This window comes from Salvelinus namaycush, chromosome 20 (assembly GCF_016432855.1).
Source record: "Salvelinus namaycush isolate Seneca chromosome 20, SaNama_1.0, whole genome shotgun sequence".
Classification (NCBI taxonomy): Eukaryota; Metazoa; Chordata; class Actinopteri; order Salmoniformes; family Salmonidae; genus Salvelinus; species Salvelinus namaycush.
Window position 1 is genome coordinate 31,463,272 of NC_052326.1, and position 20,217 is coordinate 31,483,488.

The 20,217-nt window shown below is 43.0% G+C and overlaps 1 protein-coding gene across 1 annotated transcript in view; it reads left to right on the forward strand.

Moving 5' to 3' along the window:
• The window catches only part of LOC120064758 (synaptotagmin-6-like), a 76,289-nt gene that overhangs the window by 54,856 nt on the left and 1,216 nt on the right, over window positions 1-20,217 (forward strand). Inside the window, exons 4-8 of the mRNA XM_039015369.1 lie at window positions 8,634-9,054; window positions 9,769-10,327; window positions 10,535-10,655; window positions 10,965-11,136; window positions 11,767-11,917. Coding sequence (XP_038871297.1) covers window positions 8,634-9,054; window positions 9,769-10,327; window positions 10,535-10,655; window positions 10,965-11,136; window positions 11,767-11,917 — 1,424 coding nt within the window. The remainder of the gene's footprint in view (window positions 1-8,633; window positions 9,055-9,768; window positions 10,328-10,534; window positions 10,656-10,964; window positions 11,137-11,766; window positions 11,918-20,217) is intronic.

Genomic DNA, 20,217 nt, shown 5'->3' on the forward strand with positions numbered 1-20,217 from the left:
AATTCACTAAACGCAACATTATTTCTTAGCATTGTTATTATCAATGTAATTGTAATTGTATTGCATGAAAGTATATAACATTGGCACTCTCAAAAGTGCCCTTTTGAGTTTACTGTTTTGTTTATTCATATGATAATATATTTTGTTCTGTTTGGTCTCTCTATTATAATGATGATACGTTTTGTTTTTGTACCAGAGGTTTCATGGCATTGACTAAATCAATAGGCAGACATAACATTTCTCTCTCTGATACATAACAATTCAGCATTGTGTCTAGACATAGGAAAATAATGTCCATTTTCTACCTTGTTATTTTGTTGAGTCCTATCAAAGTGAGAGTGAAGTGGAGCTCTCTATTTCTCACTCTCTCTGTCTGTCTCTCTTTGTCACTCTCTCTCTGTCAAGTCAAATCAAATCAAATTGTAGTTGTCACATGCGCCGAATACAACAGATCTTACAGTGAAATGCTTACTTACAAGCACTTAACCAACAATGCAGTTTTAATATTTGTTTAAAAAAAATGTATATATAAATTAAAGACAAATAAGGAGAAACAATAAAATAACAATAGCAAGGCTATATACAGGGGGTACCGGTACAGAGTCAATGTGCGGGGGGCACCGGTTAGTCGAGGTAATTGAGGTAATATGTACATGTAGGTAGAGTTAAAGTGACTATGTATAGATAATAAACACAGAGTAGCAGCAGTGTAAAAATGGGGGGTGGAGACAATGCAAATAGTCTGTGTAGCCATTTGATTAGCAGTTCAGGAGTCTTATGGCTTGGGGGTATAAGCTGTGCAGAAGCCTTTCGGACCTAGACTTGGCGCTCCGGTAGCACTTGCCATGCTAGTGCGGCTAGAGTCTTTGGCACATTTTTGGGCCTTCCTCTGACACCGCCTGGTATAGAGGTCCTAGATGGGAGGAAGCTTGGCCCCAGTGATGTACTGGGCCGTAAACACTGTCCTCTGTAGTGCCTTGCGGTCGGAGGCTGAACAGTTGCCATACCAGGCGGTGATGCAACCAGTCAGGATGCACTCGATTGTGCGGCTGTATAACGTTTTGAGGATCTGAGGACCCATGCCCATAGGGGTAATAGGTGTTGTCGTGCCCTCTTCACGACTGTCTTGGTGTGTTTAGACCATGAAAGTTTGTTGGTGATGTGGACACCAAGGAACTGTCTCTCTCTCTTTCTCTCTTTCTCTTTCTCTCCCTCTCTCTGTCTCTCTCTTTCTCTCTCTCTCTCTCTCAATTCAATTCATTTTGCTTTATTGGCATGACATAACAATGTACATATTGCCAAAGCTTATTTTGGATATTTACAATATGAAAAAAAAATAGAATCAAAATTGTCAACGGGACAACAGTAACAACAATAACCAAGGGTCAAAATAACCATACATTGAACAATAACAATAAGCATACAGTAGAGTACATGTGCAGGTTGATTGGTCTGTCAGACACTGTCCCTCAACTTATGGCAGGCAGCAATGTAGTGCGCTGCCAACCCACAGCTCTCTGCGTCCTCCCCCAACAGGACGGGTAGCCTACTCTCATCAGAGAGGTCTTTGAAACCTTGAATACGGGTTTCAAATTTGGGGAAATGACACTCTAATTGTTTTATATTTTTCACATTTTGTCTTTCTCTCTCTCTCTCTTTCTCTCTCTCTCTCTCTCTCTCTCAATTCAATTCAATTCAATTAAATTGACTTTATTGACATGGCAAGTTCATTATTACTTACATTGTCAAAGTATACATATCTCTCTGTCTCTGTCTCTGTCTGTCTGTCTGTCTGTCTGTCTGTCTGTCTGTCTGTCTGTCTGTCTGTCTGTCTGTCTGTCTGTCTGTCTGTCTGTCTGTCTGTCTGTCTGTCTGTCTGTCTGTCTGTCTGTCTGTCTGTCTGTCTGTCTGTCTGTCTGTCTGTCTGTCTGTCTGTCTCTCTTGTTCTCTCTCTCTGTCTCTCTTGTTCTCTCTCTCTGTCTCTCTTGTTCTCTCTCTCTGTCTCTCTCTGTCTCTTTCTCACTATCACTAGCTATTACTAGCTAACAGGGAAGCATGGAGTGTCACTGTGCCAAGCTAGAACAGCTTGTGAAGTTGCTGCAGCAGTTCAGAATCCTCACCGACCAACTTCAAACTGACAGCCAGTTGCTGTCTGATGTGGTGCTGTGTCTTCTCAACCTTGAGGCAAACTACAGTTGGCACAGGTCCTCCTGAAGTCACTGCGTGAGCGCTTCTTATGCATACTGAATCCTTTGCAGCCAACTTCGATCCAACCCCTGCAGCAGCTTGTCTGATGGATCCAAGTGTGTCTCTGGCCATGGAGCAGCAGGACCCCAGGAAGATGCCAGCACAATAAATCTAGCAAGAATCTCGACCACAGTGCTTCAGAAATATAGCTTCCTCGCTTTGAAGATTGTGTCTGAAGTCACTGTCAAGCCAGAGGGTCAACCTGGCAGGGCATTAAGTGCCCCGTGCTGCGGAAATACCTAGAAGAAGTAAATGGGGGCATGTTTACAGAGTCCCCTCTCCAGTTTTGGCAGGCAAGGATGGCTGTTTGTCCAAAGCTGTGCACTGTGGTACTGGATCTGGTTTCTGCCCTGCATCCCAAGTGTTCATGGAGAAACAGAACGGCCACCTCTCTGGAACGAGAAGATGTTTTTGCTGTTGTTGCAGCTGTTTTTATTAAACCTATTTGAAGGGGTTAGTCAGTGATACATGTTTAATATTACATAAACATAACACGCCAAATGTGTCATGACTTCATTTGTTGTTTTTTCCTCTCTCTTTCTGTCAGATAAAGGTACTGTAAAGGTACTTGATTCTTCTTACATCTACTACTGAAGTAAAAAACATGAGCAAGAGAGTTTCATATTTATTGCACCAGTCACATTAGGGTTTATTTATCATTTTAAACCTTACCAAACCTACAGTATGTCCGTTGAATGGAGTCCTCTAGTGGCCTAAAGCCTGTGTTAGCATGGGCAGCACCATTGAGGACTTTTTCCATTTTGATTTAGTCAAATTCATTTGCTGATCTCTCCTGATGACCCAGTTGGCATGACCTGATGACCCGGTTGGAGTCGTGACAGCCGGGGTCATCAGGAGGGATCAGCCAATGAATTTTACTTGTGAAGAAGAAAATGGACTATTTGAAGATGGAGATGGCCTCAATGGCGCTGCCCTTGCTCTCACAGACACCAACATGACAGAGATATAGATATGTTATGTCTATCCAAGTCTATGGTCCTGGCCTATCACCTTACAGCCAGCCCCCTAGTGGCAAGAAGTGAACAAACTATAGGCCTACAACACAAAAATGGCTCCTAGCCTCCCACACATTGGCTACTTTCTGTCCCTAACACTAAAACTAGAACTGAAACTAAATAATATAAAAACTAAATAGAAATGTTTTCATCAAACTGAAACTAAATAAGTCTGAAAACTAACTGAAACTAAATAAGTCTGAAAACTAACTGAAACTAAATAAGTCTGAAAACTAACTGAAACTAAACTATTTTTTTTCACACTTCACACTGAAGAAGTGTGCCTTTCTTTCCTCCATACTATACTGTACACAGGGTCACCAGGGCTGTAGCTTAGGGAAAATGTTGCCTGCAATTTTTCTGATGCACTTAACCTAAATGTCAGTTTATGTGGAGGCTGCGCTGCACAGTTGGGAGGAGCTATAGGATGGAGGCTATACTATAACAGTAAAACATATTTATTTTGTTTTGTCATCCTTTGTAGCTCAGTTGGTAGAGCATGGCTTTTGTAATGCCAGGGTAGTGGGTTTGATTCCCAGGACCACCCATACATAAAATACCTTGAGTGTACAAAACATTAAGAACACCTTCCTAACATTGAGTTGCACCTCCTACCTTTTTTGTTCTCAGAACAGCCTCAATTTGTCAGTGCATGGACTCTATAAGGTGTCAAAAGCATTCAACAGGGATGCTGGCCCATGTTGACGCCAATGCTTCCCACCCACAGTTGTGTCAAGTTGGCTGGATGTCCTTTGGGTGATTGACCATTTTTGATACACTGGAAACTGTTGTGCGTGAAAAACCCAGCAGTGTTTCAGTTCTTGACCCAAACAGGTGTACCTGGCACCTACTACCATACCCCGTTCAAAGGCACTTACATATTTTTTCTTACCCATTCACCCTCTGAATGGCACCCACAAAAATCCTTCTTTAACCCTTCGCACACCCCTTCATCTATACTGATTTTAGTGAATTTAACAAGTGACATCAATAAGAGAACATAGCTTTCAACTGGTCAGTCTATGTCATGGAAAGAGCAGGTGTCCTTGATGTTTTGTACACTCAGTGTATATGCAGATCTGCTTAAAGAAATACTTCAGGATTTGGCAATGAGACCCTTTATCTACTTCCTGTTACGTTCCCACCTGACAAACTCAAAATATCGCTCACAACAAAGGGAACTAACAAAGCAAAAAATCTCTGGCAACCAAAACAAAACAGAAAGGGGTTCAAAAGGGGTTCTGAAAGACACCCACTATGAATGCCCACTAGGTTTGCCTCCGAAAAGACAAACTAAAAGAAAAACCCACAATTTAGGATCGAGAGTAAAAGAATATGGAGCAAAACAAACACCTTCCGACTAACGAGATGGACAAGCTAGCACAGATATACCACATACTTACTAATACACATTTCCTGTGTATTGTCAGCCCTAATCATGTGTTCATTGCAGATGAAGGGATGATCCCATACCGATTTTATTTTTGTCCAATAATAAATTAGTTAACTGGCCGATCCCTCATAAGTATAACCTCTGTGGGTAAATCCCAGGTGCAAAGGATTGAGAGGGGAGAATGATAAAGTGGCCAATGTGTGAGGTGGCTGAGGCCTATAAATAGCCGAGGAGGCTGCTGGGGTAATTGCTTAAAGATTATTTAAGAGGAGCCATCTTGCTGCCACTTGACTCTTGATGAGACACCGCAAATCATCCCAGTCAAGGGTGATGTTGTTATTTTTTGAGCTTTTTATCGCACATCATCCACCAAGACATAGAGAATTAGTGTAAGAACTGGGAAGTTGGGGTGGCAGGTAGCCTAGTGGTTAGAGCATTGTGCCAGTAACCTAAAGGTTGCTAGATCAAATCCCCGAGCTGACAATGTAACGGATTTCCTCCTCCTCTTCATCCGAAGAGGAGGAGCAAGGATTCGACCAAAATGCAGCGTTGGAATAGGACATAATGAATTTATTTAAACAAGACAAAAACGAACTATACTTGAATAACTAACAAAATAACAAACGACGTAGACAGACCTGGACATGCGAACTTACATGTAACGAAGAACTCACGAACAGGAAAATGACTACACAAAAGAACGAACGTACAAACAAACCGAGACAGTCCCGTGTGGCGCGACAAACACAGACACAGGAGACAACCACCCACAACAATCAATGTGAAAACACCTACCTTAATATGGCTCTCAATCAGAGGAAATGAAAACCACCTGCCTCCAATTGAGAGCCATATCAGGTCACCCTTTAAACCAACATAGAAACAGAAAACATAGACTGCCCACCCAAACTCACGCCCTGACCGTCAAACACATACAAAACAACAGAAAACAGGTCAGGAACGTGACAGACAAAGTAAAAATCTGTCATTCTGCTCCTGAACAAGGCAGTTAACCCACTGTTCCTAGGCTGTCATTGTCAATTAGTCCGGAGACACATTTTTCCTTCTTTTTTTTGCATACAATATAGCTCAGTATTTGTATTATTTATTTTCTACAGTCTTTTCTGCTCATCTTTATCAAGAGTGCCTATAATGTTGGACCTGACTGTATATCTGACATGTTGTGTTTGAGACTGCAGCTCTCAGAATTAAGGGGTGGGGAGAGTGGGAGTGGAAATGTCGAATGGCAAGGATTCTTTTGAGACCAGGTTGTATATGAGGGCACTTGACAAGGAGAACAAACCCTGGGGCTTTGGTTTCTCTCTGTGTCTCTGCTACAAAGCAAGGTTTAATTAGATTTATGAGTACCTGAAAAAACTCTACTGGTCTGGTCTCACTGCAGGTTCTTTCTGCCAGAGCAGTGCAGCAGATACATTAAATGTGGTCGTATCCCCCATTTTGCAGACAGTAAGATCCAATTGTACTGCATCATGCCTTTATGTCCAGTCATTTTTCACAAAATACATTTGTTCTTTTTTTTACACAGAAAACATCTCATAAGTTTCAACGATTTTATGATGAATAAAAACTGCAAATACAGTATCATGAACACAGTAGGCTTACTCTCTGACATCTATTGATTTAAAAAGACACCCGCTAGATTCAATTACTGTATGAACACTGAATACCACCTATTACCATCTCTTGGCTTTGGGTTTTGCATGGACAATATGGCTGAGATGTCAAAGGTGTGAGATGTGTAATAATTGTACAAGCTTGCATTGCTCTCACATCAATATTTCATTTGAGGTGTGTGTGTGTGTGCCTAGGAGACCAATTAATGTACATCTCAATAAACTGCTGGTACTTAAAATGTTATTACAGCAATACAACTCTGTATTACAGCAAAAAAACACTAAACATAAATACACTCAAAGGGCAAAATTGTTCTGATGGTTTTTGTTTAGGCTTTTGAGCACTGGCGACGGGAGGCGATACTTAGAAGCCCTTAGCTATATCACTCATTGAAGGTACATTAAACTTCATAGTGGGTTAGTCACCCAACCACCCACTCAAATCATTTCAATATCGCAAAAGATAATCAGGGTGTAAGTAAGCCAAAGAATTTTGAGTGACTGTGAAATTCCAACTTATTATTTTCGAGTATACAGGGATTACCAGTTGTCCTAAATTCTCTCCACCAAGAGGATGCACATATATCACTCCAGTGTAAATTGCTAAATTGTAATTACTTCGCCACTATTGGCCTATTTATTGCCTTACCTCCTTACTTTATTTGCACACACTGTATACAGATTTTTCCATTGTGTTATTGACTGTACGTTTGTTTATCCTATGTGTAACTCTGTGTTGTTGTTGTTGCTTTGCTTAATCTTGGCCAGGTCGCAGTTGTAAATGATAACTTGTTCTCAACTGGTCTACCTGGTTAAATAAAGGTGAAATAAAAAAATAAAAAATAAATACATGTGCTGACTGGACTGTTGAGGGAAAATTTGTCTCCCAAATCCAGGTGTAAGTCCCAAATGGCACCCTATTCCCTATGTAGTACACTACTTTGACCAGGGCCCATCGGGCTCTAGTCCAAAGTAGTGCACTATGCAGAGAATGGGGTACCATTTGGGACACAGCCCAGATCCTGTGCCACAGCAACAGGCTCAGCACACTCCCTTATGATGAACAGAGCTTATTAAACCACCACCAGACCAAGATTCAGCGTTAAAGCTCCACCCTTTGTGCTACTTGCTTTATCTCTGCCTCAGGAAAGAGATACAAGTGCGTGTGAGGGGGGAAAAAATCTTAATTTAAAATCTCACTTCTGAGATTATGGGCAAACAATAATTTTAGATACTATTTGTTCAACTAGGTTTATATAAAAATAGTCTGGTTATGAGTGAAGATAATGCTCCCCTGTGACTCAAATCTAATTTCTGCCTATTTAATCACTATCTGGGTCCTTAACCTGGAAATGTTCAATTAGAAATATAAAATATTATCACCTCCAATAGGGAACAGAACACTTCGGCCTACTGTTTTATCAGCTCTCAGTCTGATTAGTTAGAGTAGCTATTTTCTACAAGGTCCATTTTCTACATAGGCTAAAGCAGGAGACTTTAAATACTGGTTGTGAATTTGACCGCTTTACTAGAAACTTAATGTAAAATTCATGTATTTTCATCATGTATAATTAATTAGACTGGACAGCTGTTTTAGGTAGATAGTAACCTACAGTCTGATGCTTTCCATCTCAACACTCAATTTATGTCCCTACATTTTCCACTGGGGTTGGAATGTCACCCCCCCAATCCATCCAATAGCAATGCCCCAGTCCTTTCATAGACATTAATTACACTCTATCAATATGTTTGTTTGTGACACTCCACTCATTATCCCTATGGAAATGCAGATAAAGACTGAAGCACTTTTTGAATTTGAATTGATGCGTTAACAGTTTTTCCATACTGGCCCCACTCCAATATGTGTTGCCAACTCCCAGAGTTCTATGCAAACACATTTGTAATAATCACAGAAAGAATGGTTATTCTACCTGTGTGGCTTTGCTCCTTGGTAAAATGTATTGTGGGACTGTTTCTGGAATAAGACTGTAATTACATTTAGCTCATTTGCAAGTCAAACAGTGAGCACTTGCACTCTGCGTCTGTGTGTGCGAGAGAGACATAGAGAGAGAGAGATAGATGAAGGCTTATTTCTCATTACTTTAAATTCCTGCATGGATTATTTGTAGTCAAAGACATGTAACTCATTCCAGACTTGTATTATTCAGGGTTCAAGCTGAATCGTGCCAGAGCATGACACCTGAATTAGCACCATTTTAGGACCCTGCCCTTTAGGTGAGCACAGACTTGGCAAAACAAATAGCTCATTTGACCTATCCCCCCCCTTTTCTTTCTTCTCTTCCACCTCCATCCCTTCTTCCATCTCTCCATTGCCTCCTCCAGATATCTCCTTCAGCTTCCTGCTCCTGTTGTTCGTGGCCTGTGGCCTGGCCCTGCTGGGCGTCATCGTCTTTGCCTCCTGGAAGCTGTGCTGGCTGCCCTGGTGCACCAAGGACCTCTCCTCCAGTGCCACCGCCCTTGCCCCCGCCGCCGGCCCCCCCTCCTCTGCCTCTGACAGACCCTACGACAGAGCCTTCTCAGCACATGCCCACAGGCCTACATTCGTACGCGCACACACGCATGTGCACGCCATGGCGTCTGACAACCTGAATCCTTCGGATTTGGCGAGTTTCCTGGAGGCGGCGGTGAAGATCAGCCACACGTCACCTAACATCCCTGCCAAGGTGCAGCTGTCCATGAAAGACCACTTCCTACGCCGCACGCGCATGGCCAGGCAGACCACCGAGCCTGCCTCCTCCAATAGGTCAGGCTCCGGGAGGAAGTTGCCCTTAGACACAGACCTAGGCTGTGTTCCAAACTGCACCCTATTCCTTACATAGTGCACTACTTTTGACCTGGGCCATTTCCAAAACTAGTACAATATACTGTATAGGTAATAGGGTGCCATTTAGGAGGCATCCCTAGTATCAGCTTATTAGTGTATCCTTCCCAAATCCTAACCATTTGGGTGGAGTAACACAAAACTGACCTAATATCCGTGTCTATGGGCATCCTACTTAAATAGGTTAGACAGGGCTCCTCTGAGCTCCAGTTTATGCCCAGGCCATGTATTAGTATTGAGGTAATAGTATGTGATGTTGTCAGGAAGTGGCTATTTATAGTGTATCATAGTGGTACAGAGATATGATTCATTAGGCATCATATCCACCCCTGTAATATCTCCCTTTGTGACCTTTAAGATGAGATAGATAAAAAAGTAATGAGGTTGTCAGTTGAATGCCCCTACTGCCGTCTCGCTCCTATTGCGCTAAATGAAGAAAAATCGAAATCATCTAATATCAGAAAGAAAAAGTGATTCCATTTACTCTAAATTGGAATCTGACAACATTCCTCTGAAGGGATGTGAGTGCACAGATTTCCCAGGCATGCCATATGGTACTAACATTATTTCACTGCTTGAGTGTGTAAATTGTCTATGGCAATGATTCAACTGGCAAAAATGTCTCCATGTCTCCAGGCACAGCTCCTTTAAGAAGCACCTCCCCCGACAAATTCAACATGTCACCAGCCTTGACCGAGGCAGCGACTTCCCCTATGCAGAGGACCAATCCACCAGCCTGGCCAGTTTGGGTCGCATCCAGCCAGAGCTCTACAAACAGAGCCCCCTGGAGGCCGACGAGTCCTCCAAGACCTGTGGCAAGATCAACTTCTCCCTCAAGTACGACTATGAGTCCGAGGCGCTCTTCGTCAACATCCTCAAGGCCTTCGACCTGCCTGCCAAGGACTTATGCGGCAGCTCCGACCCCTACGTCAAAATCTACCTCCTGCCTGACCGCAAGCACAAGTTTCAGACTCGCGTCCATCGCAAGACTCTCAACCCGATGTTTGACGAGTCCTTCCAGTTCACAGTGCCCTACGAGGAGCTGGGCAGCAGGAAGCTGCACCTGAGCATCTTTGACTTTGACCGCTTCTCCAGCCACGACATGATCGGCGAGGTCATCCTAGAGAACCTGTTTGAGGCGTCGGACCTCTCTCGCGAGACGGCCATCTGGAAGGACATTCAGTACGCCACCTCTGTAAGTCAATCAATTATCCAATCAAAAGTTTTTGATAAAGCCCTTTTTACATCAGACTTTGTCCATAGACTGCTTTCAAAGTAATGAAACAAATATATTAACATGTAAATTCATTCAACTATACTTTTAACAATATTAGTGGCATTGTCATGTGTGATAACTGTTACCTTCTGTTCTGATGTGTTTTGTCTGTGGCCCTGAACACAGGAGAGTGTAGACCTGGGGGAGATCATGTTCTCTCTCTGTTACCTGCCAACCGCAGGCCGACTCACCATGACCATCATCAAGTGCAGGAACCTCAAGGCCATGGACATCACAGGATACTCAGGTATAGTTGAGTCAGTGGGTTCACTTTAAAAGGTTTTGTGCTTGTTTTACCTTAAACACGGTTGTTCACTCTTGTTCTACACATTGATTTGGCCATCTCTCTGGTAAAAGAGTATAGGCCTATGCTAAATTACAAGACAAAAATGTAATCTGATTTGGTATCATATATCTAGTTTGGTAACACAAGAGCCATACTTAGCTAATTTACATATCACATAATGTAGCTAGAGTCAGTTAAACTTGATCCTTTAACTGGCGAAGCACTTTTAGTTTTAAAGAAATCAAATCATAATTTCTTGTTTATTGGCAGACCCATATGTCAAAGTCTCCCTGGAGAGTGACGGACGGCGCTTGAAAAAGAAGAAAACCACCATCAAGAGGAACACTTTAAACCCCACCTATAACGAAGCTATCATCTTCGACATCCCCCCTGAGAACATGGACCAAGTCAGCCTGCACATATCCGTCATGGACTATGACTTGTATGCCATTATCATAATATATATATATACTTGTTTGTATTGCCATATCAATTGTATTATTTGCCCTTATTATTATCAAGAATAATTTGTAAGTTCTTGTTACTGATCTGTTTGTTTTAGACCTGGGCTCAAATACATGTCTTTGAGTATTTATGATTTTGAAATACTTTTTCTGTGTATTTCAGTATTTTCAAATACGCAGCCCAAAACAAGTACCTTTATTTGAGAATTTGAATGGTTATTTGTAAAAACCAAATAGTCTTCCAAATTGTATTTGGAAGTATTTTCAAATACTTATGTCAAATACTATTTTCAAATGCCTGGGTTAAATATGGGAGTGTATTTAAGTCAGTGTATTTTAATATTTTTTATTGTATTTCCAAATACATTCCAATATTCAACTACTTTGCTTTCAAATAAAGGTTATCTGAATACTTACTACAGAATGTAGGTGAAAGTAATTTTGATATTGGGAATAGTGTTTGAACCTAGGTCTGGTTTGTTTATGCTACAACCCTGAGATTCCAACTAATACTGTCGGTTCTGCTAATAGTAGAAGAGAAAATGTGAAGTTACATGCCAGATGTGGCTGAAGTGTTAATGGGTGCATTTTGCCTTTTTTCTACACAGGGTGGGACACAATGAGGTCATAGGTGTGAACAGAGTCGGCAGTCATGCAGAGGGGCTGGGTAGAGACCACTGGAACGAGATGTTGGCCTATCCCCGCAAGCCCATCGCTCACTGGCACCCTCTACTGGAGGCCACCAAGTCTCAGAAAGAGGTAGGTCGGTTACTCCGTTTCCCTGATAGCTGCTTTATTAACTTCTTATGGCTGAAGGGGCAGTATTGAGTAACTTGGATGAAAGGTGCACAGAGGTGCCCATATTAAACGGCCTGCTCCTCATTCCCAGTTGCTAATATATGCATATTATTATTCATATTGGATAGAAAACACTCTGAAGTTTCTAAAACTGTTTGAATTATGTCTGTGAGTATAACAGAACTCACATGGCAGGCAAAAACCTGAGAAGTTCCACTTCCTGTTTGTATTTTTTCTGGGGGTGCCAATTTTCAACCAAGCTCTCATTGAAATCACAGCGAGTCATTGATGAGTTTTCACTTCCTACGGCTTCCACTAGATGTCAACAGTCAATAGAACTTTGTCTGATGAATTTAATGTGAAGGGGGGCCGAAGGAGACAGGAATGAGTAATCACTTCCACGGGCTGATCACGCATTCACCATGCGCCTTCACATGAGGATGACCTCCGTTCCACCGCTCTTCTGAAGTCAATTTAATTTTCCAGTTGGAACGTTATTCAAGATGTATGTTAACAACATTCTAAAGATTGATTCAGTACATCGTTTGACATGTTTCTACTGACTGTTACGGATTTTTTGGACATTTCGTCACGTTATAGTGGAGGCGCTTTCTGACTTTGGAATTGTTTACCGGAGGCGCGAACCAAAGTAGCTAATTTGACATAAATAACGGACATTAACGAACAAATCAAGCATTTATTGTGGACCTGGGATTCCTAGGACTGCATTCTGATGAATTCATCAAAGATAAGGAAACATTTATCATGTATTTTCTGGTTTCTGTTGAGTCCAACATGGCGGCTAATTTGGTTATTTATTGCATGGTTTATTTTTCCGTAAAGTTTTTTTGAAATCTAACACAGCGGTTGCATTAAGGAGAGGTATATCTATAATTCCATGTGTATAACTTGTATTATCATCTATATTTATGATGAGTATTTCTGTTGAAACGATGTGGCTATGCAAAGTCACTTGATGTTTTTGCAACTAGTGAATCTAACGCGTCAATGTAAACTCAGATTTTTTGATATAAATATGAACTAAATCAAACAAAACATGCATGTATTGTGTAACATGAAGTCCTATGAGTGTCATCTGATGAAAATAATCAAAGGTTAGTGATTAATTTTATCTCTATTTCTGTTTTTTGTGAAAGCTATCTTTCGCTGGAAAAAAATGGCTGTGCTTATTGTGGTTTTGTGGTGACCTAACATAATCATTTGTAGTGCTTTTGCTGAAAAGCCTATTTGAAATCGGACACTTTGGTGGGATTAACAACAAGATTACCTTTAAATGATATAAGACACATGAATGTCTGAGGAATTTTAATTATGAGATTTCTGTTTTTTGAATTTGGCGCCCTGCACTTTTTTTTTGTCATATCGATCCCGTTACCGGGATTGCAGCCATAATTAAGGAAGGTATTACTTGCAATGACTGTGATGTGGTTGTCTTACCTACCTTAGTTGGATGCACTGGCTGTGTGTCGCTTTGGATAAGAGAATCTGCTAAATTATCAAAATGTAAATGTATGTACACGGAGCAAAAATATCAATGAAACATGTAGAGTGTTGGTCTCATGTTTCATGAGCTCAAATAAAAGATCCCAGAAATGTTCCGTACGCATAAAAAGCTTATTTCTCTCAAATGTTGTGCACAAATTTGTTTACATCCCTGTTAGTGAGCATTTCTCTTTTGCCAAGATAATCCATCCACCTGACAGGTGTGGCATATCAAGAAGTTGATTAAACAGCATGATCATTACACAGGTGCACCTTGTGCAGGGGACAATAAAAGGCTACTCTAGAATGTGCAGTTTTGTCACAGCACAATGCCAAAGATGTCTCAAGTTTTGAGGGAGCGTGCAATTGGCATGCTGACTGCAGGAATGTCCACCAGAGCTGTTGCCAGAGAATTTTATGTTAGTTTCTCTACCATAAGCCACCTCCAACGTCATTTTAGAGAATTTTTCTGTACGTCCAAAAGGCCTCACAACCGGAGACCACGTGTATGGCGTAGTGTGAGTGAGCGGTTGTGAACAGAGTGCCCCATGGTGGCGGTAGGGTTATGGTATGGGCAGGCATAAGGACAACGAACACAATGGCAATTTGAATGCACAGAGATACCGTGATGAGATCCTAAGGCCCATTGGAGTGCCATTCATCCACCTCCATCACCTCATGTTTCAGCATGATAATGTACGGCCCATATCGCAAATTATGTACACAATTCCTGGAAGCTGAAAATGTCCCAGTTCATCCATGATGATCCAAGATGGCGTAGCAGTGTAGGCGTGTTTTGTTTCGTCCTCTCGTGTACTTTTGTATTTTTCGTATTTTTTGTATATATTTTAATTTTGTTTTCTATCTCTTTTCGATTTTTAATTCGATTATACCTTCCGGTAACCTACCTCACCCAATGTGATACGGAATCGGTATTATTTTTTAACTTTGGAACACATTCAAGAACCTCCAGTAGCTAACCAGCTAATCAGCTACAAGCTATTTAGTCATTTTTAGCCACTGCTAGCAGCTTTTACCTTCTGCACAGACACCAGCCCTGTTATTAGCCTGGATATTACTCACCAATTTACCAGCATCGGACTGTCTCTCCACAACAACGCAGGATTCCTGCCGTAATCCCTGAGCCACTACTTCTGATCCTCACAGCTAGCTTGCAGCTAGCGCCACTGCCACGAAGCTAGCACCAGTTAGCAAACAAAATTCTACAATACCTCTTTCGCCATCTGGCTTGGATTCTCTGTCGACACGGCGCCCCGCCGCACCACCACGTCTGGTCTGTCGACGAATACCCCATCCGCTGTGCCCTCAACCGGCCTCCGTCTGAGCAGACCTCCTCCGTCTGAGCAGACCACCCCCGGGCTACTAACTTTAAACGCCGCGTGCTAGCGTAGTGGCGGCTTCCCTGCTCCATCTACGGCTGCCCCCTGGACACTATGATCACTTGGCTACATAGCTGATGCCTGCTGGACTGTCCATTAATTCACGGTACTCCATTCTGTTTATTTGTGTTTTATCTGTTGGCTCTGTGTTTTAACTCAGGCTCTGTGTGTAGTTAATCCGACCCTCTCTGCCTAGTCATCGCCATTTTGCATGCTGTTGCTGTGTTAGCTGACTAGCTGCTGTTATCTCACCTGTTGTTTTAGCTAGCTCTCCCAATCAAGACCTGCAATTACTTTATGCCTTACTGTATGTCTCTCTCAAATATCAATATGCCTTGTATACTGTTGTTCAGGCTAGTTATCATTGTTTTGGTTTGCAATGGAGCCCGTAGTTCCACTCCCCGTACCTCTGATACCTCCTTTGTCCCACCTCCCACACATGCGGTGACCTCACCCATTGTGACCAGCATGTCCAGAGATACAACCTCTCTTATCATCACCCAGTGCCTGGGCTTCCCTCCACTGTACCCGTGCCCCACCATACCCCTGTCTGCACATTATGCCCAGAATCTATTCTACCACGCCCATAAATCTGCTCCTTTTATTCCTTGTCCCCAACGCTCTAGGCGACCAGTTTTGATAGCCTTTAGCCGCACCCTCATCCTACTACTCCTCTGTTCCTCGGGTGATGTGGAGGTAAACCCAGGCCCTGCATGTCCCCAGGCACCCTCATTTGTTGACTTCTGTGATCGAAAAAGCCTTGGTCTCATGCATGTCAACATCAGAAGCCTCCTCCCTAAGTTTGTCTTACTCACCGCTTTAGCACACTCTGCCAACCCTGATGTCCTTGCCGTGTCTGAATCCTGGCTTAGGAAGGCCACCAAAAATTCTGAGATTTCCATACCCAACTATAACACTTTCCGTCAAGATAGAACTGCCAAAGGGGGAGGAGTTGCAATCTACTGCAGAGATAGCCTGCAAAGTTCTGTCATACTTTCCAGGTCTATGCCCAAACAGTTCGAACTTCTAATTTTAAAAATTAATCTCTCCAGAAATAAGTCTCTCACTGTTGCCGCCTGCTACCGACCCCCCTCAGCTCCCAGCTGTGCCCTGGACACCATCTGTGAATTGATCGCCCCCCATCTAGCTTCAGAGTTTGTTCTGTTAGGTGACCTAAACAGAGATATGCTTAACACCCCGGCAGTCCTACAATCTAAGCTAGATGCCCTCAATCTCACACAAATCATCAAGGAACCCACCAGGTACAACCCTAAATCCGTAAACATGGGCACCCTAATAGACATTATCCTGACCAACTTGCCCTCCAAATACACCTCTGCTGTCTTCAATCAAGATCTCAGTGATCACTGCCTCATTGCCTGTATCCGCTACGGGTCCGCGGTCAAACGACCACCCCTCATCACTGTCAAACGCTCCCTAAAACACTTCTGCGAGCAGGCCTTTCTAATCGACCTGGCCCGGGTACCCTTGAAGGATATTGACCTCATCCCGTCAGTTGAGGATGCCTGGTCATTCTTTAAAAGTTACTTCCTCACCATCTTAGACAAGCATGCTCCGTTCAAAAAATGCAGAACTAAGAACAGATATAGCCCTTGGTTCACTCCAGACCTGACTGCCCTCGACCAGCACAAAAACATCCTGTGGCGAACTGCAATAGCATCGAAGAGTCCCCGCGATATGCAACTGTTCAGGGAAGTCAGGAACCAATACACGCAGTCAGTCAGGAAAGCAAAGGCCAGCTTTTTCAAGCAGAAATTTGCTTCCTGTAGCTCTAACTCCAAAAAGTTCTGGGATACTGTAAAGTCCATGGAGAACAAGAGCACCTCCTCCCAGCTGCCCACTGCACTGAGGCTAGGTAACACGGTCACCACCGATAAATCCGTGATAATCGAAAACTTCAACAAGCATTTCTCAACGGCTGGCCATGCCTTCCTCCTGGCGACTCCAACCTTGGCCAACAGCTCCGCCCCCCCCGCTGCTACTCGCCCAAGCCTCCCCAGCTTCTCCTTTACCCAAATTCAGATAGCAGATGTTCTGAAAGAGCTGCAAAACCTGGACCCATACAAATCAGCTGGGCTTGACAATCTGGACCCCCTATTTCTGAAACTGTCCGCCGCCATTGTCGCACCCCCTATTACCAGCCTGTTCAACCTCTCCTTCGTATCATCTGAGATCCCCAAGGATTGGAAAGCTGCCGCGGTCATCCCCCTCTTCAAAGGGGGAGACACCCTGGACCCAAACTGTTACAGACCTATATCCATCCTGCCCTGCCTATCTAAGGTCTTCGAAAGCCAAGTCAACAAACAGATCACTGACCATCTCGAATCCCACCGTACCTACTCCGCTGTGCAATCCGGTTTCCGAGCCGGTCACGGGTGCACCTCAGCCACGCTCAAGGTACTAAACGATATCATAACCGCCATCGATAAAAGACAGTACTGTGCAGCCGTCTTCATCGACCTGGCCAAGGCTTTCGACTCTGTCAATCACCATATTCTTATCGGCAGACTCAGTAGCCTCGGTTTTTCTAATGACTGCCTTGCCTGGTTCACCAACTACTTTGCAGACAGAGTTCAGTGTGTCAAATCGGAGGGCATGTTGTCCGGTCCTCTGGCAGTCTCTATGGGGGTACCACAGGGTTCAATTCTCGGGCCGACTCTTTTCTCTGTATATATCAATGATGTTGCTCTTGCTGCGGGCGATTCCCTGATCCACCTCTACGCAGACGACACCATTCTGTATACTTCTGGCCCTTCCTTGGACACTGTGCTATCTAACCTCCAAACGAGCTTCAATGCCATACAACACTCCTTCCGTGGCCTCCAACTGCTCTTAAACGCTAGTAAAACCAAATGCATGCTTTTCAACCGTTCGCTGCCTGCACCCGCACGCCCGACTAGCATCACCACCCTGGACGGTTCCGACCTAGAATATGTGGACATCTATAAGTACCTAGGTGTCTGGCTAGACTGCAAACTCTCCTTCCAGACTCATATCAAACATCTCCAATCCAAAATCAAATCTAGAGTCGGCTTTCTATTTCGCAACAAAGCCTCCTTCACTCACGCCGCCAAACTTACCCTAGTAAAACTGACTATCCTACCGATCCTCGACTTCGGCGATGTCATCTACAAAATAGCTTCCAATACTCTACTCAGCAAACTGGATGCAGTTTATCACAGTGCCATCCGTTTTGTTACTAAAGCACCTTATACGACCCACCACTGCGACCTGTATGCCCTAGTCGGCTGGCCCTCGCTACATGTTCGTCGTCAGACCCACTGGCTCCAGGTCATCTACAAGGCTATGCTAGGTAAAGTGCCGCCTTATCTCAGTTCACTGGTCACGATGGCTACACCCACCCATAGCACGCGCTCCAGCAGGTGTATCTCACTGATCATCCCTAAAGCCAAAACCTCATTTGGCCGCCTTTCCTTCCAGTTCTCTGCTGCCTGCGACTGGAACGAATTGCAAAAATCTCTGAAGTTGGAGACTTTTATCTCCCTCAACAACTTTAAACATCTGCTATCTGAGCAGCTAACCGATTGCTGCAGCTGTACATAGTCCATCGGTATATAGCCCACCCAATTTACCTACCTCACCCCCATACTGTTTTTATTTATTTAATTTTCTGCTCTTTTGCACACCAGTATCTCTACTTGCACATGATCATCTGATGATTTATCACTCCAGTGTTAATCTGCTAAATTGTAATTATTCGATTTATTGCCTACCTCCTCATGCCTTTTGCACACATTGTATATAGATTCTCTTTTTTTCTACCATGTTATTGACTTGTTTATTGTTTACTCCATGTGTAACTCTGTGTTGTTGTCTGTTCACACTGCTATGCTTTATCTTGGCCAGGTCGCAGTTGCAAATGAGAACTTGTTCTCAACTAGCCTACCTGGTTAAATAAAGGTGAAATAAAAAATAAAAAAAATTAAAATGGCCTGTATACTCACCAGACATGTCACCCATTAAGCATGTTTGGGATGCTCTGGATTGACGTGTACGACAGCGTGTTCCAGTTCCCACCAAAATATACAACAACTTCGCACAGCCATTGAAGAGGAGTGGGACAACATTCCACAGGCCACAATCAACAGCCTGATCAACTCTACGGGAAGCAGTTGTGTTGCGCTGCATGAGGCAAAATGATGGTCACACCAGATACTGACTGGTTTTCTGATCCACGCCCCAACCTTTTATTTTTAAGGTATCTGTGACCACCTGACTGTATTTCCAGTCATGTGAAATCTATAGATTAGGGCCTAATTCATTTATTTCAATCTACTGATTTCCTTATATGAACTGTAACTCAGTAAAACCTTTGAAATTGTTGCTTGTTGCATTTCTATCTTGTTCACTATATACAGTGCATTCTGAAAGTATTCAGACCCCTTCCCTTTTTACACATTTTGTTATGTTACAGCATTATTCTACAATGGATTAAATAAAATGAAAAATCCTCATCAATCTACACACAATAGCCCATAATGACAGAAATCTTTGCAAATTTATTAAAAATAGAAAACAGAAATACCTTATTTACATAAGTATTCTTACCCTTTGCTATGAGACTCAAAATTGAGCTCAGGTGCCTCCTGTTTCCATTGATCATACTTGAGATGTTTCTACAATTTGACTGGAGTCCACCTGTTGTAAATTCAGTTGATTGGACATGATTTGGAAAGGCACGCACCTGTCTACATAAGGTTTACAGTGCATGTCAGAGCAAAAACCAAGCCATGAGGTCGAAAGAATTGTGCCAAAGCAAAGATCTGGGGAAGGGTACCAAAACATTTCTGCAGCATTGAAGGTCCCCAAGAACACAGTGGCCTCCATCTTTCTTAAATGGAAAAAGTTTGGAACCACCAAGATTGTTGCTAGAGCTGGCTGCCCAGCCAAACTGCGCAATCGGGGGAGAAGGATCTTGGTCAGCGAGGTGACCAAGAACCCTATGGTCACTCTGACAGAGCTCTAGAGTTCCTCTGTGGAGATGGGAGAACCTTCCAGAAGGACAACCATCTCTGCAGCACTCCACCTGTAATGGTCTGGGTGTAGCTGGTGCAGAGGAGTCAGGTGCAGGACAGCAGAGATGAGTAACACAAGTAACTTTACTCAAATATTCCAATAACATGTCGTAATACCGAGCCCACAATAACGGACTGAACATACATAAAACAATCACGCACAAAAACCATGGGGAAAACAGAGGGTTAAATAATGAACATGTAATTGGGGAATTGAAACCAGGTGTGTAAAACAAAGACAAAACAAATGGAAAATGAAAAGTGGATCGGCGATGGCTAGAAGGCCGGTGACGTCGATTGC